Source organism: Oncorhynchus keta, chromosome 11 (assembly GCF_023373465.1).
Source record: "Oncorhynchus keta strain PuntledgeMale-10-30-2019 chromosome 11, Oket_V2, whole genome shotgun sequence".
In the NCBI taxonomy this organism is placed as follows: Eukaryota; Metazoa; Chordata; class Actinopteri; order Salmoniformes; family Salmonidae; genus Oncorhynchus; species Oncorhynchus keta.
In genome coordinates, this window is record NC_068431.1 from 22,164,247 (window position 1) to 22,191,805 (window position 27,559).

Sequence of the window (27,559 nt, forward strand, 5' to 3'; positions counted from 1 at the left end):
CCACCATTGGGGGGCCAGAGCAGCGAACAGTTTTGACTGGGCTGAGCGGGAACTGTACTTCCTCAGTGGTAGGGAGGCGAGCAGGCCAGAGGTGGATGAACGCAGTGCCCTTGTTTGGGTGTAGGGCCTGATCAGAGCCTGGAGGTACTGAAGTGCCGTTCCCCTCACAGCTCCGTAGACAAGCACCATGGTCTTGTAGCGGATGCGAGCTTCAACTGGAAGCCAGTGGAGAGAGCGGAGGAGCGGGGTGACGTGAGAGAACTTGGGAAGGTTGAACACCAGACGGGCTGCGGCGTTCTGGATGAGTTGTAGGGGTTTAATGGCACCGGCAGGGAGCCCAGCCAACAGCGAGTTGCAGTAATCCAGACGGGAGATGACAAGTGCCTGGATTAGGACCTGCGCCGCTTCCTGTGTGAGGCAGGGTCGTACTCTGCGGATGTTGTAGAGCATGAACCTACAGGAACGTCCTGTACCTAATGGACAATATATTGAAATCATGTGCTTAACATATTGGAATGGCAAATGTAATGTACTAGTAAGTAAGAAAGTGGTAACACTTCATTTTATGGGGTCCTTATTACATGTGTAATTACACTAACAAGCATTGTCGTTAATTGTAATAACTCATAGTTAGACTGTAACAACATGTAACCGGTGGTAATTGCAGTCTGTAATTACAGAAGTGTAACAACAAATGTTTGTTACCATGCTTCTTACAAACGGGCAAGCTCCCACTAAATTTACAAATTTAGTGTTTTAGTTCTTCTCAGCACATCCAATTCAATACAAACTATCACAAGGTAATAATCTCTTGTGGACAGATGCACTGGGTGTCCCGAGATTACATAGGCTCTAATGAGTAGGCAGTCATTTTAAAGAAGAATTTGTTAGGGGCTAGGCCCCTTTTTTCTCAATTTCTGCCTGAATGACATGCCCAAAGTAAACTGCGTGTTGCTCAGGCCCTGAAGCCAGGATATGCATATAATTGGTACAATTGGAAAGAAAACACTTTGTATAAATGTTTAAATAGTGTAGGAGAATATAACACAGTAGATATTGTAAGAGAAAATCCAAAGAAAAATCAAACAGATTTTTTTTTGAGAGACCATCCTCTTAGAAATGCAAGTATAAGGTCATAATGAAAATTAGCTCCCTGTGTGCAATTCCTTTAGCTTCCACAGGGTGTCAACAGTCTATGTTTCAGGTTTGTAACTTCAAAAACAAATAAGAAATATCAGCTTTAGTCTTGGAAATTCGTGTTTGTGCGCGCCATGAAGACAGGACACACCTGCTAAAATCAGTTTCCTACTTCCTTCTGTAAGAAATATTATAGTTTGATTACATTTTAGGGTATCTGATGAGTAAATAGAAACATATTTTCACTTGTTGAAACAAAGTTTAGGGGTAGATTTTCGGATTCCTTTTTCTGCATGTTGTACGAGTGGATTACTCAAAGCAATGTCGACCAACAGACTTTTTGGAATATAAAGAAGTATTTTATCTAACAAAACAACACTACGTGTTATAGCTGGGACCCTTTGGATGACAATTTAGAGGAAGTTTTTCAAAAGTAAATGAATATTTAATCGTTATTTGTGAATGTATGAAACCTGTGCCGGTGGAAAAATATATTGATGTGGGGCGCTGTCCTCAAACAATCGCATGGCATGTTTTCACTTTAATTGCTACTATCGATCATACAGTGCAGTTGGATTAACAATAATTTAAGCCTTCGGAAGATATAAGACACTTATATCCTCTACAGGCTAAGGGGCGGTATTTTGACATCCGGATGAAAAGCATGTCCAAAGTAAACTACCTGCTACTCAGGCCCAGAAGCTAGGATATGCATATTATTAGTAGATTTGGATAGAAAACACTCTGGTTTCTAAAACTGTTTGAATGTTGTCTGTGCGTTTAACATAATTTATTTGGCAGGTGAAACCCCGAGGACAAAACATCCAGGAAAAAAAACATTTGAGGTCACTCTCTTTTCAATGCGAATCTAGAATTCTAAGGCCGTTGCTTGCAGTTCCTATCGCTTCCACTGGATGTCAACAGTCTTTAGAAATTGGTTGATGTTTTTCCTTTGTGTAATGAAGAAGTAGCCCTGTTCAGAACGAGGGTCGAGTGAAGTGTACTGTTTGTTAGAGGTGCGTGACCTGAAAGCACGCTCCACTTTGTTTTCGTCCGGTATTGAACGCAGTTTATGCCTTCTTACATTTTTTGATTATTTACGTAAAAAAATACCTACAGTTGTATTAGGAAAGTTGTTTGAAATGTTTGGACAAAGATTACAGGTAACTTATGAGATATTTTGTAGTCATGTTGCGCGAGTTGGACGGGTGTTTTTCTGGATCAAACGCACCAAATAAATGGACATTTTGAATATATAACGACAGAATGAATCGAACAAAAGGACCATTTGTGATGTTTATGGGACATATTGGAGTGCCAACAGAAGAAGCTCGTCAAAGGTAAGGCATGAATTATATCTTTATTTCTGATTTTCGTGTCGCGCCTGATTGATTGTTATGATTGTCTGTGTTTGTTTGTTGGGGTGCTATCCTCAGATAATCGCATGGTTTGCTTTCGCCGTAAAAGCCTTTTTGAAATCTGACACGTTGGCTGGATTAACAACAAGTGTAGTTGTTAATTTAATTTGAATTTGGCGCTCTGCCATTTCACCGGATGTTGTCAAATCGATCCTGCTAAAGGGATTTGATCCCTAAGAAGATACATGTACCGAAATGTTTAAAATCCATCATTTTTCTGATTATTTATTTGAAATGCGCGCCCTCCAGTTTCACCGGAAGTTGTCCCGCTAGCAAGACGCCTAGCCCAAATGGGAACTGACTTGCCTAGTTAAATAAAATAAAATATATATTTGTTTAACCTTTATTTAACTAGGCAAGTCAGTTCAGAACAAATTCTTATTTTCAATGACGGCCTAATAATAATCATTACCTACCTATGAATGCGCACTTCAACCTCACTGATTGGGGTCTTCCATACGAGTGTCATCTTCAAGTGGGTGTCATCCTCAAGTGGGAGGATAAACAAAGTACACCACAGAGTACATGTACAATTTGCATAAATTGTAAAAACTTGATTACTAGGTGTTACACAGGATTAAATTATTTAAAATCAAGTGTATCTTGAGCGGTACTTACTTGTCATTAATGTGTACTTAGATAGTACATTACCCAACCTGACAACCTGACCCTAATTGCAAAGCTTCTGTGAGAGAAAGTGAGAGAAAAAAACACACTAGTACACTACAGAGTACATGTAATATCTACATAAGTACAATGTAATTACTAGGTGTTATACAGGATTAAGCGAGTTCAAATTAAGTGTATCTTGAGGCGTACTTAATTGTAATTGTGTACCTATAAAGTGGGTTACCCATCCTGACAATATGATCATCAGCTAATAAAAGTGCCATCTAAGTGAGAAGATAAACACACTAATACATCACAGAGTACATATCTGTAATTGTAACACAGGAGTTTGCTATTTAAAGTTGCGTAACTTTAAAGTATGAGTAATTTCAATATAATTACTAACAGCTCATTATCAAGTGGAAATAGCTAAAAACAAAAGATGAGCTTTTCTTTTAGTCAACTTTATTGCAACATGTAAAAAGGACTTACACTTCTTACACAATTACAACCATTTTTATAGTTACATTAATAATCTGATTACTTAGATTAAACAAAGATATAGGCTTATTCAATAACGTAAAAATAACTATTCTAGTGCTGGTGAGTACTAGTCTAGATAGCCAATTTAGAAAAACGTGATTATCTTTTTCTTCCCTTTTAACATTACAAGTAGCAATGGAAATCAACTCTGTAAGCATTTTCTCCATCCTGGAGCAGACAAGGTAAGGACAAAGATTCAGCAGGAGGTAGGCAGGTAGAGGTGCAAATGAGTGTTGGATTTATTTACACAGTGCTGGTGTTTCAAAGATGACACTGATATTTACAAATATAAATACAAAGTTCTGACTTCAAAATGTCAGCATTCAAAAGAAAAGGCCTCTCATCAAAATTCTATGCATTTTCAGCCATTCCTGAACCTGAGACCAGAAACAGGCTACCTGAGGGCAATACCAAAATAAATGATCTGTTGATTCAGTTTCCTCACAACAAAATCTGCAGAGCTTCGATGAATTTATGCCGCAAATATTCAACATTTTGTTGGTGGCAAGAATTCTATATAATAATTTTAGCTGAAAAGCACGAAGTCTTGAATCTTGCGTTGTTTTATATATCAACTCATACTTTTATAAATCAACTCGGCACATCAAAAATCTCTTCCCAACTATTTTGTCATCTGTGTGGCACAATTGTCAACATCCTGGTCCTCAAATGAAACTGGTATACTTTCCTATTTATACTATTTTTATTCCTCTGCCAGTTTTGATCCTTTATATTGGGCAGACAGACCAGTTCCCTTCCTCCTCCCGCTGCCACCTGCCTCCTCCAGTTTTGATCCTTTATATTGGGCTGACAGACCAGTTCCCTACCTCCTCCCGCTACCACCTGCCTCCTCCAGTTTTGATCCTTTATATTGGGCAGACAGACCAGTTCCCTACCTCCTCCCGCTACCACCTGCCTCCTCCAGTTTTGATCCTTTATATTGGGCAGACAGACCAGTTCCCTTCCTCCTCCCGCTGCCACCTGCCTCCTCCAGTTTTGATCCTTTATATTGGGCAGACAGAACAGTTCCCTACCTCCTCCCGCTGCCACCTGCCTCCTCCAGTTTTGATCCTTTATATTGGGCAGACAGACCAGTTCCCTACCTCCTCCCGCTACCACCTGCCTCCTCCAGTTTTGATCCTTTATATTGGGCTGACAGACCAGTTCCCTACCTCCTCCCGCTACCACCTGCCTCCTCCAGTTTTGATCCTTTATATTGGGCAGACAGAACAGTTCCCTACCTCCTCCCGCTACCACCTGCCTCCTCCAGTTTTGATCCTTTATATTGGGCAGACAGACCAGTTCCCTTCCTCCTCCCGCTGCCACCTGCCTCCTCCAGTTTTGATCCTTTATATTGGGCAGACAGACCAGTTCCCTACCTCCTCCCGCTGCCACCTGCCTCCTCCAGTTTTGATCCTTTATATTGGGCAGACAGACCAGTTCCCTTCCTCCTCCCGCTGCCACCTGCCTCCTCCAGTTTTGATCCTTTATATTGGGCAGACAGAACAGTTCCCTACCTCCTCCCGCTGCCACCTGCCTCCTCCAGTTTTGATCCTTTATATTGGGCAGACAGACCAGTTCCCTACCTCCTCCCGCTACCACCTGCCTCCTCCAGTTTTGATCCTTTATATTGGGCAGACAGACCAGTTCCCTACCTCCACCCGCTACCACCTGCCTCCTCCAGTTTTGATCCTTTATATTGGGCAGACAGACCAGTTCCCTTCCTCCTCCTGCTGCCACCTGCCTCCTCCAGTTTTGATCTTTTATATTGGGCAGACAGAACAGTTCCCTACCTCCTCCCGCTGCCACCTGCCTCCTCCAGTTTTGATCCTTTATATTGGGCAGACAGACCAGTTCCCTACCTCCTCCCGCTACCACCTGCCTCCTCCAGTTTTGATCCTTTATATTGGGCTGACAGACCAGTTCCCTACCTCTCTCCACTGCCACCTGCCTCCTCCAGTTTTGATCCTTTATATTGGGCAGACAGACCAGTTCCCTACCTCCTCCCGCTACCACCTGCCTCCTCCAGTTTTGATCCTTCATATTGGGCAGACAGACCAGTTCCCTACCTCCTCCCGCTACCACCTGCCTCCTCCAGTTTTGATCCTTCATATTGGGCAGACAGACCAGTTCCCTACCTCCTCCTGCTGCCACCTGCCTCCTCCAGTTTTGGGGTAATGCTGTAATCTTGGATTGAGCAGACCTTTCCGTACAATTCTGATAACTCCATGAAGGACATAACTCTACCATTCCAATTTACAATATAATTTAAGAACAAAATAACCCTTTTCAAACATCTTTCCCATAAATACAGGTATTTTATCAACCAACACATTTGAGTTCAGCCATAATATTTATATATTTTCAGGGGGGTGAATTTGAAATTGTAGCCAGCTCTGCAATGCTTGCAATGCGGACTTAATATAAAACTTGAGTCATCGGCATACATGGACACCTTTGTTTTTAAGCCTTGGATTTCTAATCCTCTAATGTTGTTATTGGATTTGATTTTAATAGCTAGCATGTCGATGGTGTCACGACTTCCACCGAAGGTGGTTCCTCTCCCTGTTCGGGCGGTGCTTGGGGGTCGGCGTTGCCGGCCTACTAGCCGTCACCGATCAGACGTCTCTGCTCTCCTGCGCTTGACTCCTTCACCTACCTCTAAACACAATCACATAACAGATGGCCATAACGAATAGATATGGTGACAGTGGACACCCTTGTTTAACTCCTCTTGACAATTCAAAACTCTCTGAGAAGTATCCGTTATTTACCATGGCCTTGTTTCTATTACAGCATATTGGCTGACTGACATTCATATTTCATTCACCCAGCTCGATAGGTTTAGGCTACGACATGATACTCAAATTTTCCCTATACCCATCATGAAGTTGCTACAACCTAGGCTACGAATTAACCTTTCTAGCGCAGGGGTTCCGCTAGTGGAACAACATTCCCCTCGACAACATTCCGCTGAAAAGGCAGCGTGGGAAATTCAAAAATATTTTTTTGAAATATGTAACTTTCACACATTAACAAGTCCAATAAAGCAAATGAAAGATAAATGTCTTGTTAATCTACCCATCGTGTCTGATTTCAAAAATGCTTTACAGCTAAAGCACAACATATGATTATGTTAGATCACCGCCAAGTTGAAAAAACACACAGCCATTTTTCCAGCCAAAGATAGGAGTCACAAAAAGCAGAAATATAGATCAAATTAATAACTAACCTTTGATGATCTTCATCAGATGACACTCATAGGACATCATGTTACACAACAAATGTATGTTTTGTTCGATAATGTGCATATTTATACCCAAATATCTCAGTTTACATTGGCGCCTTACGTGCAGTAATGTTTTGATTCCAAAACATCCGGTGATTTTGCAGAAATATTCATAATAAACATTGATAAAATATACTAGTGTTATTCACATAATTAAATATAGACTTCTCCTTAATGCAACCGCTGTGTCAGATAATAAATATTCACTTACCTTTGATGATCTTCATCAGAAGGCACTCCCAGGAATCCCAGTTCGACAATAAATGACTGATTTGTTCCATAAAGTTCCATCATTTATGTCCAAATAGCCACTTGTTGTTAGCGTGTTCAGCCCAGTAATCCATCTTCATGAGGCGCAAGCACTTCATCCAGACAAAAACATTCCATTACAGTCCTTTAGAAACAAACGATGTATGGAATCAATCAGCATGATCACTTTACTTGTTGTATAATTAATTCTAGCATCTACACGGAATCAGGAATCAAGGTAAGACCCAGAGGCAGACACATCAAATTGACAATGGTTTAATATTCCAACAGGGGCAGGCAATAGACAGTACAAGGCAGGCAGCAGTCAGTAAACCAGAGGTGGGGCAATGGTACCAGACGGCAGGCAGGCTCAGGATCAGGAAGAGTGGTCAGGTAGGCGGGCACAGAGTCAGGACAGGCAGGGGTCAAAACCAGGAGGCAAAAAAAGAGAGACTGGGAAAAGCAGGAGCTGAGAACAAAAACTCTGGTTGACTTGACAAACAAGATGAACTGGCAACGGACAAACAGAGATCACAGGTATAAATACACAGGGGATAATGGGGAAGATGGGCGACTCCTGGAGGGGGGTGGAGACAATCACAAGGACAGGTGAAACAGATCAGGGTGTGACACACAGCCTGCCATCATTTACTTTGAACTGGACTGTGTGTTTACAGGCAGTTGCAACAGCATGAGTTTAGATCATTAGAAAGCCATTTCCAAAAGCCACAAAATACTTCTGAATGGATTTCTGCAAACATGTAAATACTTACATAAGTAAAAATGTCAATACTTACATATGTAAAAATGTCAATACTTACATTTTGGAACTTTACAGTCCTATGGATCAAACAACCATGTTTTTTTTTATTTGTTCAATGTTTGAAACATGGTGTCCTAGTAGTAGCCTAAGCAGAGAGCTCCTGTATTTTCTGGTGGTTTTGACCCACATATTTGCAGATGGACTGGCAAGCTAGCTGGCTCATTGTTTTTGTTTGAATGATGCATCTGGACACTACCAGCTTTTTTATTTCAACTGGCTGCTAGTTCCTGATCTTTTGAAACCATCAATTGAGGAGTTACCTAAAGCTTGAGAGGAATGGGAGATGCAGTAGAGGAATGCAGTGCTGAGGCAGAGGGCTCGTAGTGAGGATGACTGGCTAATACTCTGAACTGTGTGTGGTGAGCTTTCCTGGTGCCCAGAGCTGCTGATGCATCACCCAAGTGGGTGCTACACATTGTGAAGGAGGAGAAGCCCAGAAGTTACACGATTCAGGCTGGTTCCCAGAGTAGCCCTATACATGATCGTCACTAGACTCTTCATCAATGTTCTCCCTGACCACCTTCTTCTGATAAAGCCATGAACTATCCCGCTTCATCTTTGGAGGATGCACTCAAAGACTTGTCCTTAATTGGTTAACCTATCTGTAGTCATAGTGATGTATTACTTGTTTGTTTTTTGCTTTTGAAGTGCTTTGAGAGTCTTATGAAAAGCGCTATAAAAATGTAATTATTATTATTATTAACCATGAAAAGGTAGACTATCGCTCCCTCAGTTGCCTTTATACATCAACAAGATCAACAACTAATGTTGGCCAGAGCGAGATGAGCTAAAATCCAATGAGGGAACAGTTGATAAACCCTCTCAAACTTTTTCATCTAGTTGCCATCAAAATTGCACTGATAAACGATGGGGAATAGTAGCCTGCCCGCCTTTTTGCAGCTTGCCTGCTAATGGATGCTTTTCCTAACCCACATTTTGACAACTGAATGTAAACCTGCCTTCCTGCCTGCCCACCTATTTGATTGATGCCAAATTCATTTGATTGACAAGTAACGTAAACTCACCCCATTCCGTACAAATGTGCACAACCGCAACATTCAAATGAGGCTACAAAGAAAATGAATGGGACTGTAGCGACTGTGTTGACGTCAAAATCGGGGGTGTGAACTAGGTTTCTATTCAAGCGTTGATCGACATGGTAATGACTCTATAGTATTGGAGAAAAGTTGAAAAAACGGACACTCCGTTACATCTTGACGTGTCATGTCGTAACGTACAGCACGCATAAAGCAAGTATTTCTGTCTTACAATCTCTTAACACCAGGTGTAGCACTTCTATCATCCTTTAAAAACAAAAAATGGACAGTGACGGGGGTAAGGGGGGATACCTAGTCATTGTTTTCGTCATGATTGCATGCGACCATCATTCTCAAAGCCTCTGTTTACTTCTAAGATCACTTTAGCACCGCCCTAAAAACCCGATTCAAATTCGGCACAAACCTTCAAATAGGCATATTATATAAACTCTTTATAGTGTTTTATTTACATTGTAGAGGCAGTAAGGTGATAAGTTGGACAGATCGAGTGAAAAAAAGCAATTTTCCTACACAACATCTCTCCTTCTCACTATAGCGCATTAGTTTCGCTTCCCCACCCGCCATTTTTAAAAAGACCGGACGGGGCTCATTGCCTGCTTGAAATATGCAGAAACGGGCAGTGTTTAGGTCATGTAATTGATTCTGTTGGAAAGGGGAGAAAATGTGCTTTACAATTTTATTGACATTACAGTTGATCTGGAAGTATTATGTTTTTGGGGCGCTAAAATAAGGGCAATTGTACGGACCAAGGTGATGTACGAGTTTACGTGAGTTTACGTTAAGAGATATGCTGACAGTCATTCAAGTTCAGCATAACTAGCTAGCAAAGTGATTCACATTTCTTACTAGTTAACCAAATGACACCTGCCTCTCTAGCTGTAGCAACAGAAAAACAATATGGGTGGGAAAAGTCATCCACTCAACCTCTCGTTCGTACAATGACAACATCCTCCCATCAGCGAGCTAGCTAACGTTAGGCTCAGTGATTTTGTCAGTGATTTTTTTTGTCAGTGATTTTTAAATAAATAGCTACATGAATAGATAAGCAAGCTTATTAGCCATGTTATGACTGGCAATTGATCATAGCCTTTGCTAGTTGTATTGACATTCCCAGTCTTGGTTACATTCGTCTGTTTTTTTACAAAATATTGAGTCAAAACTGAAACAGTGCATCCCGAATGGCTGGAGGAAACAAATGTATCAGGCCAGCTGTGATGTACAACCTGATAGCAATATGTGTTGGACTACCAATAAATGTATTGGTGAATTATATGAGTCATGCATTGAACTGCATCCATCTATTCTGCCAACAATGTCATCCTTTCAAATAGAACCTATTTTTAAACAATCTCATGAAGTTGGTTTTGTAGCATGAACTGAGAGTTTGATAGTTTTTACTGATATTATGATATTGTCTGTTTACTTCATATCTGCAAAGTAGTTAAAACGCTATCAGTTCCACTTTAAATGGACGATAGGTAGCCTAGTGATTAGAGCATTGGGCTAGTAACCGAAAGGTTGCAAGATCAAATCCCCGAGCTGACAAGGTAAAAATCTGTCGTTCAGCCTCTGAACAAGGCAGTTAACCCACTGTTCCTAGGCCGTCATTGAAAATAAGAATTTGTTCTTAACTGACTTGCCTAGTTAAATAAGGGTAAAATAAATAAAACATATTATAATAAACCACAAGTGTTGTTCGGTTTGTGATTTCTCCAAACAATGTTTCCACTTGGAAAATTAGAATAGTATGAATGTATATTGTCATTTTCTGTAACCAAACATTCTAAATTAATGGGGGAATATGTTGTAATTACAGTAACTCCACTGATAAACATTGACAAACAATTTACACAATGAAGCAAATAGTGTGCACAAATTGGCGGGAGTCAGTGGCAGTAGTGGAGAGAGATGTACAGCGTGTCTTGGACACACATCCCTCCCCTTATTTGTGGTCTCTGCATTTGAAATTAAGCTCAAGACACGTTCGTTCCACATAAACAGCAACCTCATAAACATTGTCAGGATGTAGCAGTCGTCTCTTCAACTGAAATCATCACGGTTCTGTATTTCTGCTCACCCCCCTTAAAAGCACACAGTACCCAAACTAATGGCAGAATGGCACATCAAATCAAATTGTATTTGTCACATACACATGGTTAGCAGATGTTAATGCGAGTGTAGCGAAATGCTTGTGCTTCTAGTTCCAACAATGCAGTAATAACCAACGAGTAATCTAACCTAACAATTCCACAACTACTATCTTATACACACAAGTGTAAAGGGATAAAGAATATGTACATAAAGATATATGAATGAGTGATGGTACAGAAGGGCATAGGCAAGATGCAGTAGATGGTATCGAGTACAGTATATACATATGAGATGAGTAACGTAGGGTATGCATACATAAAAGTGGCATAGTTTAAAGTAGCTAGTGATGCATGTATTAAGTATGTAAAGATGGCAAGATGCAGGTGATGATATAGAGTACAGTATATACATATACATATGAGATGAGTAATGTAGGGTATGTAAACATTATATTAAGTGGCATTGTTTAAAGTGGCTAGTGATACATTTTTTACATCAATTTCCATTATTAAAGTGGCTGGAGTTGAGTCAGTATGTTGACAGGAGCCACTCAATGTTAGTGGTGGCTGTTTAACAGTCTGATGGCCTTGAGATAGAAGCTGTTTTTCAGTCTCTCGGTCCCTGCTTTGATGCACCTGTACTGACCTCGCCTTCTGGATGATAGCGGGGTGAACAGGCAGTGGCTCGGATGGTTGTTGTCCTTGATGATCTTTATGGCCACATCGGGTGGTGTAGGTGTCCTGGAGGGCAGGTAGTTTGCCCCCGGTGATGCGGTGTGCAGACCTCACTACCCTCTGGAGAGCCTTACGGTTGTGGGCGGAGCAGTTGCCGTACCAGGCGGTGATACAGCCCGACAGGATGCTCTCGATTGTGCATCTGTAGAAGTTTGTGAGTGTTTTTGGTGACAAGCCGAATTTCTTCAGCTCCCTGAGGTTGAAGAGGCGCTGCTGTGTGGGTGGACAAATTCAGTTTGTCCGTGATGTCTACGCCGAGGAACATAAAACTTACTACCCTACTACTGTCCCGTCGATGTGGATAGGGGGGCGCTCCCTCTGCTGTTTCCTGAAGTCCACAATCATCTCCTTTGTTTTGTTGACGTTGAGTGTGAGGTTATTTTCCTGACACCACACTCCGAGGGCCCTCACCTCCTCCCTGTAGGCCGCCTCGTCGTTGTTGGTAATCAAGCCTACCACTGCAGTGTCATCCGCAAACTTGATGATTGAGTTGGAGGCGTGCATGGCCACGCAGTCATAGGTGAACAGGGAGTACAGGAGAGGGCTCAGGAGATGTTGTTACCTACCCTCACCACCTGGGGGTGGCCCGTCAGGAAGTCCAGTACCCAGTTGCACAGGGCGGGGTCGAGACCCAGGGTTTGGAGGGTACTATGGTTTTAAATGTTGAGCTGTAGTCGATGAACAGCATTCTCACATAGGTATTCCTCTTGTCCAGATGGGTTAGGGCAGTGTGGTTGCGATTGCGTCGTCTGTTGACCTATTGGGGTGATAAGCAAATTGGAGTGGGTCTAGGGTGTCAGGTAGGGTGGAGGTGATATGGTCCTTGACTAGTCTCTCAAAGCACTTCATGATGACGGAAGTGAGTGCTATGGGGCAGTAGTCGTTTAGCTCAGTTACCTTAGCTTTCTTGGGAACAGGAACAATGGTGGTCCTCTTGAAGTACGTGGGAACAGCAGACTGGGATAAGGATTGATTGAATATGTCTGTAAACACACCAGCCAGCTGGTCTGCGCATGCTCTGAGGATGCAGCTGGGGATGCAGTCTGGGCCTGCAGCCTTGCGAGGGTTAACACGTTTAAATGTTTTACTCACGTCGGCTGAAGTGAAGGAGAGTCCGCAGGTTTTGGTAGTGGGCCGTGTCAATGGCACTGTATTGTCCTCAAAGCGAGCAAAGAAGTTATTTTGTTTGTCTGGGAGCAAGACATCCTGGTCCGCAACGGGGCTAGTTTTCTTTTTGTAATCCGTGATTGACTGTAGACCCTGCCACATACCTCTTGTGTCTGAGCCGTTGAATTGCAACTCTACTTTGTCTCTATACTGACGCTTAGCTTGTTTGATTGCCTTGCGTAGGGAATAGCTACACTGTTTGTATTTAGGTCATGTTTCCGGTCACCTTGCCCTGGTTAAAAGCAGTGGTTTGCGCTTTCAGTTTGCGCGAATGCTGCCATCAATCCACGGTTTCTGATTTGGGAACGAGCACTGACTACATGATACATACTGTATTGACCAACATGTTATGTCCATTTGTTAAATGTAGATTGGCGGAGCAAATAAAGGAAAATCCAGTGGAGGCTCCTAAGAGGAGGAAGGGGCGGACCATCCTCCTCAGTGTATTTCAGATAAATGTAAATTGTTCAACATTAAAAAACGTTATCATTTTTAGATAAAACTATACTAAATATATTCACGTCACCAAATAATTTGTTAAAACACACTGTTTTGTAATGAAGGTCTCCAGTAGCCTCAGCAGCAGTCTTTGGGGTAGCACCATGGTGTAGCCAGAGGACCACTAGTTTCCGTCCTCCTCTGGGTACATTGAGTTCAATACAAAACCTAGGAAGCTCATGGTTCTCACCCCCTTCCATAGACTTACACAGTAATTATGACGACTTCCGGAGGGCATCCTCCAACCTATCAGAGCTCTTGCAGCATGAACTGACATGTTGTCCACCCAATCAAAGGATCAGAGAATAAAGAAAGTACTGAAAGCATAAGTTACAGCTAGCTAGCAGTGCAGTGCATAAAACGTGGTGCGTAATTGACTCAAAGAGAGAGAAAGACAATAGTTGAACAGTTTTGATCAAATTAATTTCTTAAATTAAATTGAAGAGAAAGTTAGCTATATTTCTTTAAACTTTCACTTTCACTTACTTAGCTAGCTAATGCAGCTCAAACAACCAGCTCAACCAGAGAGGTATGCTATGTTAGCTAGCTGGCTAAGGCTATCCAACACTAGAACTCTTCCAAGTCAAAGTAAGCTTTCGGTTTTATTAATTTATTGACACCGGGGCCCGCCAGTGTAAACTGCTTGCTGTACACTGTACTGCATTATTGTAGTGGGTTTACTAACGCGTTAGTTCTAGTAGCTATGTTGACTATGACGTTAGCTAATATGGAGACAGTGATGTAGGCTGTGTGTAGCGGTTATGGTATGAAGGTTTGGCTTGGAAAGATTTTTTCGCCTGGTCACAGCCAGCTGTTATGTTGTGCACTGAAGTCCACAAGCGAAGGGAGAAGGTGAGAGGAGGAGAGCGTGTAGATGTGAGAATTAATTATACAACAAGTAAAGTGATCATGCTGTTTGTATGTGGCTGCTCTGAAAGAGATCTGTGTGTGCGGGTGATCAGGGGTGTATTCATTCTGTCGATTATGTTGAAAAAAAATCTTAAATGGAAGCACATGAAACATGGATAAACATACCTGAATTTCTCCAATAGAAACTCTCGTTTGCAACGGTTTGGACTAATGATTACACCCTAGGTCAGCTAGATGCAGGCAAGAGTGTGCAAGGTAGAGTTGAATGTATCACTCTCTGTCACCTTGATTACTAAAACTTTCCTCTCGACCTGTGCACCTACGTTGTAAACTTTAATTTGTAGGTTGTAGCAACCTCATGATAGGTATAGGGAAAATTTGAGTGTCATGTAGTAGCCTAAACCTATCGAGCTGGGTGAATGAAATATGAATGACAGTCATCCAGTATGCTATAATAGAAATAAGGCCATGCTCATAAAATGGCCTTTGTTGAAGCAGGTAAGGGAGCATTCTCTCCCGGACAATGCACAGTGGACACCAGGGTGGTTTCCAGACCTTTTTCTCTCCAAGCCTACGGAAAGGGTCAGAGCACATGTTCTCCTCTCCAGGCTCCGGAGAGAGCTCTGTCATAGTCAATTTAGTGCGAGTCAATGTCAGGATGAAAACCTCTCACACGCCATCATAGGGAAGACACTCCTGCAGAGTGCGCCCATAGGAACCGCAGAGGAGCAAGAAGGAGACAGTTCGGCCTCCAACACGGTGTCCTCACCAGGGCCCGACTGGTAAACTGGACCCCACACTTATAAATCCAAATCAAACATTACAAGCGGAGGTTTATCATGATATTCACTTAGCCTTCCACAAATATGAGAAATGCTTTTTCCTGATTTTTATGGGAACCCAAAGGAGTCATACCTAACCGCCCCAGTGGCTTTCCATAGCTTCCTTAAACACACCGCGATGCACTCTGTCCATTGTGTTGACACAGCGCAGTGGAGACACAGATTTCTTTTTGCACCAACCTGTCACTCAGTCGTTTGAACTTTTTTGCTATTTTTATATAGGGACCTAAAACTAAGGTGGCACAAGTTTCAACTGAGGGGGCTAAGACCCCTTTAGCCCCCTCGTGGAGCCGGGTACATCTTGAAGTCTCAGACCTTGTGGGAATCTGTATTAGAGAAAAAGTATATAGCTATAACTATTTACATTACCCTATACTAGTTATCATCATGATTTCTATAGTTTAGGCCTGTTACCTAGCTAGTTGTTGTCTTGTCCAGCTAACAATAATAGTGCTTGCTAACACTAAGTTAGCTAGTGTTTAGCTACATTGAAAAGGAACTAATATTCTTCATAGTCTGTTGACACAAGTGGCTAGCTAGCTAGATAACGTTAACATGCTGGATGTTTCTCATGTAATACCCTTGAGGTATGGATACCTTGAGGACAAGGTTCAGGGAAGATAAGACCATCGAGCTCAGCTAACATTAGCTAGCATGCAAAACGTACTTTCTATCTCCTGTGTTGATGTTTTTGTCTTGTTCACAACACTCTTTCATGGCAGTCTCTCATGTCTGCACATTGACCTTCTCGACATGTTCTTTGCACACTGTCACATGATGTTAGTCTCAACAAACCCCTCTGAGTGTATTGTGCAGACGGGTAGATGTTGACATGATGCCTTCATTTCTGTGATAAATAAATAATTTCACTGATCCAACAGTGGAACCCTTGCAAGGTTACATGATGGAATAAGAGTTTGTCCTATGAACATTTTAAGTGCATTTATAAACCATTATTTAACCAAGATTAATAGGCTTACAATTTGTCAAGCATGAATGACTATCTCACAATTTTAACCATAACTGTTTATTAATGTGTCTAATAATGTTTAATTTATGGTTAAGTAAATGCATGGTTAATTTATTTAACAATTGAAAGTATTTTTTGATGTCAAGCATTTGTGAACTTGTTCATGCCATCGGGCCTGGGCATCAGACTCCAGAGCCCTTTATTACAGAATTGTGTCAATGAGGTGGTCGGTTTTATTAAATTAACTAACACTTTTCACGTGGTTTGTGCAGGCTGAAATGTGCAGGCTGAAATGTGGTGCGTTGGGATATGGTTGGGAAGCTATTGGAAACTTTAACATTTTTAACAAGCATGGTAACAAGCATTTGTTGTTATTACAGTTTAACTATGTATTATTACAATTAATTACAATACTTGATACAGGGTCATTCCATATGGAATTACACTGTAATAAGGCCCCTTAAAATTAAACATTATCGAGAAAATCTTTGTATGGGACTGCAGCTCTTGAAAAAAAAATAGCACATTAACTTGCTGAAGGAGTTTTCTGAGAATTCCTTCCTGATTGCTGATTGTGTTTGTGGTTGCTTTCTAGGGGGACTATGTCTGGTTGGACCTTAAGACGGGCCGGGAGTTCGATGTCCCAGTGGGAGCCGTGCTTAAGCTCTGTGACTCGGGACAGATCCAGGTGCTGGATGACGAGGGGAGGGTAAGTCCACTCGAGATGAGACGTTGACAGGACGTTGACACTACTTTGACAAGACATTAACAAGATTTTGATGAACAAGACTTTGGCCCTGTTCAAATGCATCCCTCCTTCCTCCCGTCCTTCAAGTAATCATGACATGACATTATTGGTAAAAGCAATGCCATGGAAAGCTTGCCTACACCTATCCATTCATGTTTTTATCAGTGATTACTTAATGGAAGGAAGAAAGCAAGGAAGGGGAAGGAGGATGCATTCAAACAGGGCCTTAAGCTTACTCTAACAAGCCCACATGGACGCACAGTAGCCTATGACACCATAGTTCCTCAATGGCTGTGACTGTACTGTAACTGTTCTCCCATCAGGAGCACTGGATCTCACCCCAGAATGCCACCAACATTAAGCCCATGCACCCCACCTCCATCCATGGTGTGGAGGATATGATCCGCCTGGGAGACCTCAACGAGGCTGGCATCCTGCGGAACTTGCTCATCCGCTACAACGAGCGTGTCATCTATGTGAGTCCCCCCTGCAATACTGGCTGCTCGCTTTGGTACCACTACAAGACCATCATTTTCAGTGGTGTAAAGTACTTATGTAAAAATACTTTAAAGTACTACTTAAGTCGTTTTTTTTGTATCTATACTTTACTTTACTATTGATATTTGAAAATGGTCCAATTCACAAATTTATCAAGAGAACATCCCTGGTCATCCGTATTGCCTCTGATCTGGTGGACTCTGATCTGGTGGACTAAACACAAATGCTTCATTTGTAAATTGAGTATGCCCCTGACTGTCGGCAAAAAAAAATATATATAGAGTTATGACGTCTGGTTTGCCTAATAAAAGAAATATGAAATGATTTATGCTTTTACTTTTACTTTTGATATTTAAGTATATTTTTGCAATTACTATACACTTACTTTTGAGACTTAAGTATACTTAAAACCAAATACTTTTAAACTTTTACTCAAGTAATATTTTCTAGGGTGACTTCTAATTTTACTTGAGTAATTTTCTATCTTTACAATTGTATGACAAATGGATACTTTTCCACCATTGATAATTTTACAGCATAGTGACCTTGTTTAGTGACATGTAGCTCATGTTGTTGATTGAATGTTATAGGGTTTTCCTTGTCTGTGTGGTTATTTTACTTACTTTCTTGGCTATACTGGCATGTTAGTTCCCTTGGCCTCCACAACCCCCCCAACACCACTGGTTCCTTATCTTCCCTGCCTGGCTGTGGCTCAATAGTTTGAACCAGCTTCTTCTCCTCATATCCTTTCCTCAGTATCACTGCTCTGGCAGGACACATGATGGAAACATGTTCAGTCTGTTGTGATATATGTGGTACGGGTGGTTAAGGAAGCTGTTATAGAGTATTGAGACCTAGCCCCTGTATGTCCTCCCCAGTCGGTCCCTCATCAACTTGTGCCTGTTTTGTGCTTTTTCCTTATACCTCTTTCCTCTCCCTCTTCATCCCCCTCCCTATCTCTCTGTATAGACAAATTGTGGGGGAAGGGTGAGTACAAACTACAGAGACAAGCATGCTCTTTCCTATTTATTTTTTTAAAAGCTAAAAAGGAACATGCTAACAAGCTAGCCCATGACATTAATGCTAGCACTTCTACTACTTTCCTTTTCTTTGCTGTCACTGAATGAATGGCTATATATAATCTCTGCTAGGCTGAAGGCCAAGCTCTGCTTCGTGCTTAACCTTTGATCCAGCTTGTTACATGTGCTTTGACCATCAAAGCGGAAATGTTCAACACACGTGAACTTTTAGAACACACCACAGCTTTGGCCTGCAGGCTTGGAAGTACAACAAATCATGGGTTATTATGACTGATTATTATGTTTAGATTATGCACAATTAAGGGGACTTTCAATCTCAACTTCCAATGATTTTGTAGTTCTGAATTGAAATGATCAATCTTCATCAGGTTCACAATAAATTATCTCAGTGATCATGAACCTAGTGACTAGCCTAATCACAATCCCAGTGAAAGAAAGTGACAAATTGTGCTGTCGCTAGCAACAAATCATGCTATCACTAGCGACAAATCAAGTTATCGCCAAATCCTCAGGGAGAACATGGTTGCCCTCATCTTGGCATGAACCTCGACCATTTCACCTTTTGACTTTTACCTCTCCCTGCAGAATTACACAGGGTCGATTCTGGTGGCGGTAAACCCTTACCAGCTGCTGCCCATCTACACTCCAGACCAGATCCGCCTGTACACCAATAAGAAGATTGGGGAGATGCCACCTCACATCTTTGCCATAGCAGACAACTGCTACTTCAACATGCAGAGGAACAACAAGGACCAGTGCTGCATCATCAGGTTAGTGTATTTGTGCGTGCGTGCGTGAGTGAGTGAGTGAGTGAGTGAGTGAGTGAGTGAGTGAGTGAGTGAGTGAGTGAGTGAGTGAGTGAGTGAGTGAGTGAGTGAGTGAGTGAGTGAGTGTGTGTGTGTGTGTGTGTGTGTGTGTGTGTGTTGTGAGTGTGTGCGCATTTGGGTTTCACTATTTAAGTGAGCATTTGTTTGAGTTGCTGTATTTACGTGCGTGCGTGCGTGTCTGTCTGTCTGTCTGTCTGTCTGTCTGTCTGTCTGTCTGTCTGTCTGTCTGTCTGTCTGTCTGTCTGTCTGCTTCTATACATAAAATATTGTATCTCCTCCTGTGTTCCTCAGTGGTGAGTCTGGGGCAGGTAAGACAGAGAGCACCAAGTTGATCCTGCAGTTCCTGGCAGCCATCAGTGGACAACATTCCTGGATTGAGCAACAGGTCCTGGAGGCCAACCCCATACTGGAAGGTCAGACTCAACATTGAGATGAGACACTAGAATGGGCTATTAATGGCAGCCATCTTGGTCAAATTCCAAACCAGTTTAATTGAAAACATTTCCTGACCAAGATGGCCGTCTTATAGTTATGTTTCCATAGATGCCAATGTCCATACCAGTATTCTATTGAATTTTGTGAGACTAACCACAGTATATCCACACTGATGAAATGTAATAGCTAGGGTGCTTGCTGACTGTCGCTGCCTTAGCCAACTTGCCCTCATGTTACTTGGCAAGGCAAATGTGGTGTTGTGTAGAATACAGAGATACTGTACACTTGCTCCAAGCTACCTCAGGGGCAGGTTTGTTTAAAAAAAATTGTAGGCTAGAATCACAGAAGCTGTGTAGGAAAAGCTGAACTTGGGATGCATTCTTCAAAGAGTTCTTAAAACACAGATTCATGACTTGCGTTCTTTCCCTGGAACAAGTACAGGGGTGAAGGAAACACCCTCCAGGCCAAGAGTAGTGATCTGACAATTTGGTGTACAGCTTAAGTCAGGCAGGGCATTCATTCACCTCTCTATGCCAAGCTGGCATTAACACCTGGTGTGACCCGTAAATAACACAACAATTGGGCCTCCTATCCATGTCTAAAGCCTCATTTGCACGTTCTGAAGTTTCCGTCTGTGTATTCTACATGTAGACTGTATTAGCTATGTCTCTCTAAGCTAATGTGACTATCTGACCAGGGTTGGAAACCCTGGTGTACTGCATGCCACAATACACTTCAGGTCTCAGGCAAGGTGATTCATCATGTGAGCATTGTTCACTGAACTGCATCTGTTACACTAAGTCTGGACTTTAATCTTTCATCCCTGCAGCGTTCGGGAATGCTAAGACCATCCGGAATGACAACTCCAGTCGCTTTGGGAAATACATCGACATCCACTTTAACAAGAGAGGCGCAATCGAGGGGGCAAAGATAGAACAGTATCTTCTGGAGAAGTCCCGAGTCTGCAGACAGGTAAGAGTCCAGTGGGAGGGGCTATAGGGTTTGCAGACAGGTAAGGGTCCAGGGGGGAGGGGCTATAGGGTTTGCAGACAGGTACGCTGTCCAGGGAGAGGGGCTATAGCATCTGCAGACAGGTATGGGTTCAGGGGGCGGGGCTATAGGGTTTGCAGACAGGTACGGGTCCAGGGAGATGGGCTATAGCGTCTGCAGACAGGTAAGGGTCCAGGGGGAGGGGCTATAGGGTCCAGTGGGAGGGGCTATAGGGTTTGCAGACAGGTATGGGTCCAGGGGGGAGGGGCTATAGGGTCTGCAGACAGGTACGGGTCCAGGGAGAGGGGCTATAGGCTCTGCAGACAGGTAAGGGTCCAGGGGGAGGGCTATAGGGTTTGCAGACAGGTACGGGTCCAGGGGGAGGGGCTATAGGGTCCGGGGGGAGGGGCTATAGAGTGGAATAGAACAGTACATACTGGAGAAGTCTTGAGTTTGCAGACAGTTTCCCGTTTTGACAATTTTCTTTTGTTTTGTACCCTATGAACTCAACCCTGCTGTGTCATTCTCTCCTCCAGGCTGCGGATGAGAGGAATTATCACATCTTCTACTGTATGTTGCGGGGCATGGCCCCAGAGCTGAAGACCAAGCTGGGCCTGGGCCTAGCCACTGACTACTCCTACCTCACCATGGTGAGTAGTGGGTGTGAGCGGGGGGTGTGTGCAGCTCCTATCGTATATGTGTATACCGGTGTGTGTGTGTGCGTGCATATGTCTATGTATAGAACTCACAGTATATATCAAATCCAATGTTATTTGTCACGTACACAGTTTACAGCAGGTATAAAAGGTGCAGCAAAATGCTCATGTACTAACTCCCTCAATATTGCAGTACAATAACCAATATCAATAATAAAGAGTTGAATAAAAAATAATGGCCATGATGACCTAAAGGATTCCTCTAGCATCCTGTTGGCCATGAAGGTGCTGATGTTCACAGAGACAGAGAACTGGGAGATCTCCAAACTACTGGCGTCCATCCTGCGCATGGGCAATAATGAATGTACTATACAGTATAGATAATGAATGGCTATACATTATGTGTATGTCCCTCTCCAGGGGAACTGTACAAAATGTGATGGACGTGATGACCTTAAAGATTACTCCAGCATCCTGTCGGCCATGAAGGTGCTGATGTTCACAGAGACAGAGAACTGGGAGATCTCCAAACTACTGGCGGCCATCCTGCACATGGGCAACCTGCGCTACGAGGGTGGGCAGAGGTGGCCATTTTGGAAAGAGAGTGTTGGCGCACAATACAATGCCTTCAAACTCGACACAGGAGCTGGGCAACTATATATATAAAAAAGGCTTATGTTCATGCACTGTTTGCTGCTCCCACAAGTCATCTTTTAAATATTGAAAGTGTTATAAAAGATCACTTGTGGGAGCAGCAAAAGTGAGGGGATTTTACCCTTGAGGAAGTTGTTAATCCCTGTCTTGTTGTCACTTGAATTTGGTTCCAGGTTTACAGAGGGGTAGTCTTCCAAAACTGACACAAAAATGCACTTGGATAATTGACTTACATAATTGACTTGAAGGGTTTAATTCCAAAACGCTATATATCCATTTTCAGAAACGTTGGTAAATTAGATTGCTTAAAGAAATTATGAAAGAGCTTGGTGTTTTTTTTACCGTCTAATCATGGCATAGGGATGTTCAATGACAGACATGTATTTGTTCAAATCTATCACTTGATGGTTTCAATTCAGAGAGACAAATGATCATGTTTCGTTGCAAAACACTATATATCCGCCTCACTCACAGATGAATAAGTAATACTGCTAGGTTTTACATAGCTAAATGTGATAAATAACTACATTTGTAATAAAGAACTGTTCAAATGATACATTTGTGTAATCAATCAAATGTGTTTATTTTTTTATGAATCAATACAATAATATAAGATCATTATGTAAAATATTTACAAGTTAGTCGTTTAGCGGATGCTCTTATTCAGAGCAACTTACAGTAAGTGCACTCATCTTAAGATAGTTAGGTGAGACAACCAGAAATCACAGTGAAATATACAGGAGACACACATTCCATTCCAGCTAAACAATTGATATATAGCGTTTTACAACTAAAACCCATTTTAATACACATCTGAAATGTAGAAATAAGAAATCTGAAAACAGTAATATTTTACACAAACATGAAGGTACCCATAAGAAATCATTTGGGATGAAAAAATACAGATGTGGTGGATATAGCGTTTTGGAACAAAGCTCTTGACTTGCTTTCCCCCTTTTCTCCCCCTTGCAAACACATACACTCCAACAGCCCATACCTATGACAACCTGGATGCCTGTGTGGTGGTGCAATCTCCAGACCTGTCCACTGCTGCATCTCTGATGGAAGTGGGTAGTAGTAACTTACCTGTACACCATCTCTGTGCTGGGCTTGTGCTGTAGAGTTCATCACAGTGTCTGAGTATTGTGTTGTTGTACTCTACTACAGTATGTTGTTGTGTTGTTGTATTGTTATGTAGGTGGACCCTAAGGACGTGATGTCATGTCTGACCACACGTACCCTTATCACCCGGGGCGAGAGTGTGTCCACTCCCCTCAGCATGGAACAGGGCCTGGACGTCAGAAACGCCTTCGTCAAGGTCAGGACCCTCACACACACGCATGTAATGGAACACACACACATTTTAGTATCAAAGTGAGAACATACACACACTCTCACACACACACTACTAAATCTGTTCCTTCACAGAAGGTTAATGTTCCCTCCTGTCTAATGAAAACTGTCTCTCCCAAAGTATCTATGGGAGCTTGTTTGTGTAGACACACACTCACACACACACCAACAACACACACAGTGTAAATGAAAATCGTCCCTCCTGTCCCAGGGTATCTATGGGAGGTTGTTTGTGTGGATCGTGGACAAGATCAACGCGGCCATCTTTAGACCTTCGTCCTGTGAGAGTAAGATCGTAAGGAGGTCCATCGGCCTGCTTGACATCTTCGGCTTTGAGAACTTTACTGTCAACAGGTGGGTCCTCTCACTGACCCAAGCTTTAGGGATGTTGTAGTCATTTGTTTCAAATTCTAAAGTCTAAAAGCTTTGTTGTCCATTTAGGGTACATTAGAACTGAACATGACATGACATACCATGACATAATCATAATCATCTCTGTTGAAAAATTGGGTGACAATAGTATGTGTCCGACTAAAGTCAGACTAAAGTCGACAGCCTCTTTATTTGATTTGGCGGTTGACATGCTCACCGCATTTTTTACCAGTATAGCTGAACTTGATTGTCTGTCCAGTGACCAGCTCTGGCTACATTCCTTCCCTGTTCCTTTGAGAAGCTGTGCATCAATTTTTCCAACGATAACCACACACAACCTCACACACTATCAAAGTGAGGACGCACACACACCCCTAAATGAATTGGCTGCAGAATGACCCGCTCTCGCTATGTTCCTTCTTCCCTGAAGCTTTGAGCAGCTGTGCATCAACTTTGCCAATGAGAACCTGCAGCAGTTCTTTGTGAGGCATGTGTTCAAGCTGGAGCAGGAGGAGTACAACCTGGAGGACATCAACTGGCAACATATCGAGTTCACCGACAACCAGGATGCTCTGGATATGATTGCCAATAAACCCATGAACATCATATCTCTCATAGATGAAGAGAGCAAGTTCCCCAAGGTACAGTACCAATATGGCACCTTACCATTGTCGGTCAATTCATATGCATATTGAGTTTAGGTATTGTAAGAGGGGGTGGACAGTCACAGGCACTATAAAGTTTTTTTTTTAACCCTGTAACAAGGTACCGATTTTGTGACAGATTATCGCTAGGAGTCATGCAGAGAGGATTGTCGTATTGCATAGCAAGACCATGGTGCAACTAAACATTTAAATTGTAACCTGATTATGACTTTGCCCTTGAATGGGTTATAAAGTGCTATTGAATTGTATTTGTTTGTGGTCACAAACTTTAAGGGTGCGTCCGACATAGCACCCTAATCCTTAGCACCCTAATAATATAATATAATTTACCAATCACTTTTATCCAAAGCAGCTTACATGCATACATTTTACGTACGGGTGGTCCTGGGAATCAAACCCACTATCCTGATGTTGCAAGCGCAATGCTCTACCAACTGAACTACATAGGACCATATAGGGAAGAGGTTATCATTTCAGACACAGCCTAAATGTTTTTTCTGTCTGTGTCTCTCAGGGAACAGACGCCACCATGTTGTATAAACTCAACTCTCAGCACAAACTCAACACCAACTACCACCCTCCTAAGAACACCTACATGACCCAGTTTGGCATCCAGCACTTTGCTGGGGTGGTCCATTACGAGACCAGAGGTAAGCCTATTCTAAGGCATTGGCTTCATACTCAACCCAATGTTTACATGTATACCTCTAAGTCATTGCAATTATATAAGAAAGTCACCAATGCTCCATGTAGTAGGATTTGGTTGGTTCATGGTCAGAAGAAAAAGTATTGAATTCCAGCAAATCTACTAGTTGGTCAAATGCTCAATATCAAATCAAACCCTAGCCCCTACACCATAGAAAAGATCTGCCAGGTGTAACCCCTAGGATCTGTCAGGAGGAACTCCTAGCCCCTATACCATAGAAAGGATCTGCCAGGTGTAATCCATAGCCCCTACACTATAGAAAGGGTATTCCAGGTGTAATCCATAGCCCCTATACCATAGAAAGGGTATGCCAGGTGTAAGCAATGTGGTAATAGCTCCCCCTCGCCCTCCGATAGACTCCATGTACAGTTTCTCCACAACTACATAGGTAAGGGGTCGGACCAGGGGTTGTTTTGGAATTGGGCATTACTGACTCCTGTGTTCTTTCAGGCTTCTTGGAGAAGAATCGTGACAGCCTCCATACTGACATCATCCAGCTGGTACATTCCTCCAAGAACAAGTTCATCAAGCAGATCTTCCAGGCTGATGTCGCCATGGTGAGAGATAACGTGTCTGGTGGTCGCATAGTGATGATGTTATGATGACTCCTTCAATGTATTTTCCCCACTCACTCCGCCAGGCTGTGTCCACTAAGCAAGAGGGAGAAAGGCTAAGAATAGGCCATGAAAGCAAATGGTGGAATTCCAGACAAGGTTTCGACCATAGAATACAATAACTAGAATGTGCCTCCCCAGTTAAGTCAATGTGTCTGTAGTGGTTAGACCAGTGGCCATTTTATAAGTCTACACACTTCTTTCTCGATGGTAGACATATTTTGTGGCCCATAGTCAGGGGCTTCCTGTTTCCCAGTGATGATGTCATCAAGCGATCACTCTCGATTCTTTCTCTTCTTTACTATTCTTCTTTCACATACTGTAGCATTAGGCATGGCTAATACCACCACTCCCTTCTCTTCGTCTCTCAATCTTCCTCTGTCATTCTCTCCATTTCTCTCTTTGTGGTTGTGTTCTATGGTTCTGTCTGGCCTCAGTTTCTTTGTGGCTATCTGCCGCCCACCACTCCTCCTCCAAAGGTAAACAACGGCCATTCCTACTGTGGTAAAACCCAGATCCCACTGCTGCTACCAATGTCAAACCTTATGTAGCTTGTGCTTACCCCAAAACCCCCTCCATCCATCCATCCTCTGTGGAACTCAAACCTTTCTGTCCCTCTTTCTTTTCAGTCTTCACCCCAGTGGTCCTAATATTAAAACAGTGATTCTCAAATATTTTATCCTGTGGCCACCTCATTTGACACTGCGACCAAGCATGAACTGGCCACATCCCGCCAGGGGGTCCTGACCGACTATTTGAGAAACACTGTTATTTAAAGTGGCATTTAGAGTTTACACCTACATTTAAACAATCTGTAGGATTCCCTGCTGTAATATGTTCATTTAAATGTATGGTATACTGTATAAAGGGTTTTTCTTTATTTTACTATTTTTTACATTGTAGAATAAAGGTGAAGACATGAAATAACACATATGGAATCATGTAGTAACCAAAAAAAGTGTTAAACAAATCCAAATATATTTTATATTTGAGATTCTTCAAAGTAGCCACCCTTTGCTTTGATGACAGCTTTGCACACTCTTAGCATTCTCTCGACCAGCTTCATGAGGTAGTCACCTGGAATACATTTCAATTAACAGGTGTGCCTTCTTAAAAGTTAATTTGTGGAATTTCTTTCCTTCTTAATATATTTGAGCCAATCAGTTGTGTTGTGACAAGGTAGGGTTGGTATACAGAAGATCGTCCTATTTGGTAAAGACCAAGTCCATATTATGGCAAGAACAGGACAAATAAGCAAAGAGAAACAACAGTCCATCATTACTTTAAGACATGAAGGTCAGTCAATGTGGGAAAAATTCAAGAAATTTGAATTTTTCTTCAAGTGGAGTCGCAAAAACCATCAAGCACTATGATGAAGCTGGCTTTCATGGGGACTGCCACAGGAAAAGAGGACCCAGAGTTACCTCTGCTGCAGAGGATACGTTCATTAGAGTAACCTTCATCTCAGATTGCAACCCAAATAAATTATTTCCAGAGTTCAAGTAACAGACACATATCAACATCAACTGTTCAGAGGAGACTGTGTGAATCAGGCCTTCATGGTCAAATTGCTGCAGAGAAACCACTACAAAAGGACACCAATAATAATAAGAGACTTGCTTGGGCTAAGAAACACGAGCAATGGACATTAGACCGGTGGAAATCTGGGGGGGAAGATGGGTGACACCTGGAGAGGGGTGGAG

At 42.3% G+C, this 27,559-nt stretch overlaps 1 protein-coding gene across 1 annotated transcript in view; it reads left to right on the forward strand.

Annotated features, from left to right (window-relative positions):
* The window catches only part of LOC118390659 (unconventional myosin-VIIa-like), a 90,879-nt gene that overhangs the window by 11,853 nt on the left and 51,467 nt on the right, over window positions 1-27,559 (forward strand). Inside the window, exons 3-16 of the mRNA XM_052529707.1 lie at window positions 16,894-17,007; window positions 17,370-17,522; window positions 18,514-18,531; window positions 19,170-19,354; window positions 19,703-19,824; window positions 20,676-20,818; window positions 21,373-21,486; window positions 21,913-22,066; window positions 23,137-23,213; window positions 23,345-23,464; window positions 23,711-23,853; window positions 24,302-24,512; window positions 25,051-25,186; window positions 25,693-25,799. Coding sequence (XP_052385667.1) covers window positions 16,894-17,007; window positions 17,370-17,522; window positions 18,514-18,531; window positions 19,170-19,354; window positions 19,703-19,824; window positions 20,676-20,818; window positions 21,373-21,486; window positions 21,913-22,066; window positions 23,137-23,213; window positions 23,345-23,464; window positions 23,711-23,853; window positions 24,302-24,512; window positions 25,051-25,186; window positions 25,693-25,799 — 1,797 coding nt within the window. The remainder of the gene's footprint in view (window positions 1-16,893; window positions 17,008-17,369; window positions 17,523-18,513; window positions 18,532-19,169; window positions 19,355-19,702; window positions 19,825-20,675; window positions 20,819-21,372; window positions 21,487-21,912; window positions 22,067-23,136; window positions 23,214-23,344; window positions 23,465-23,710; window positions 23,854-24,301; window positions 24,513-25,050; window positions 25,187-25,692; window positions 25,800-27,559) is intronic.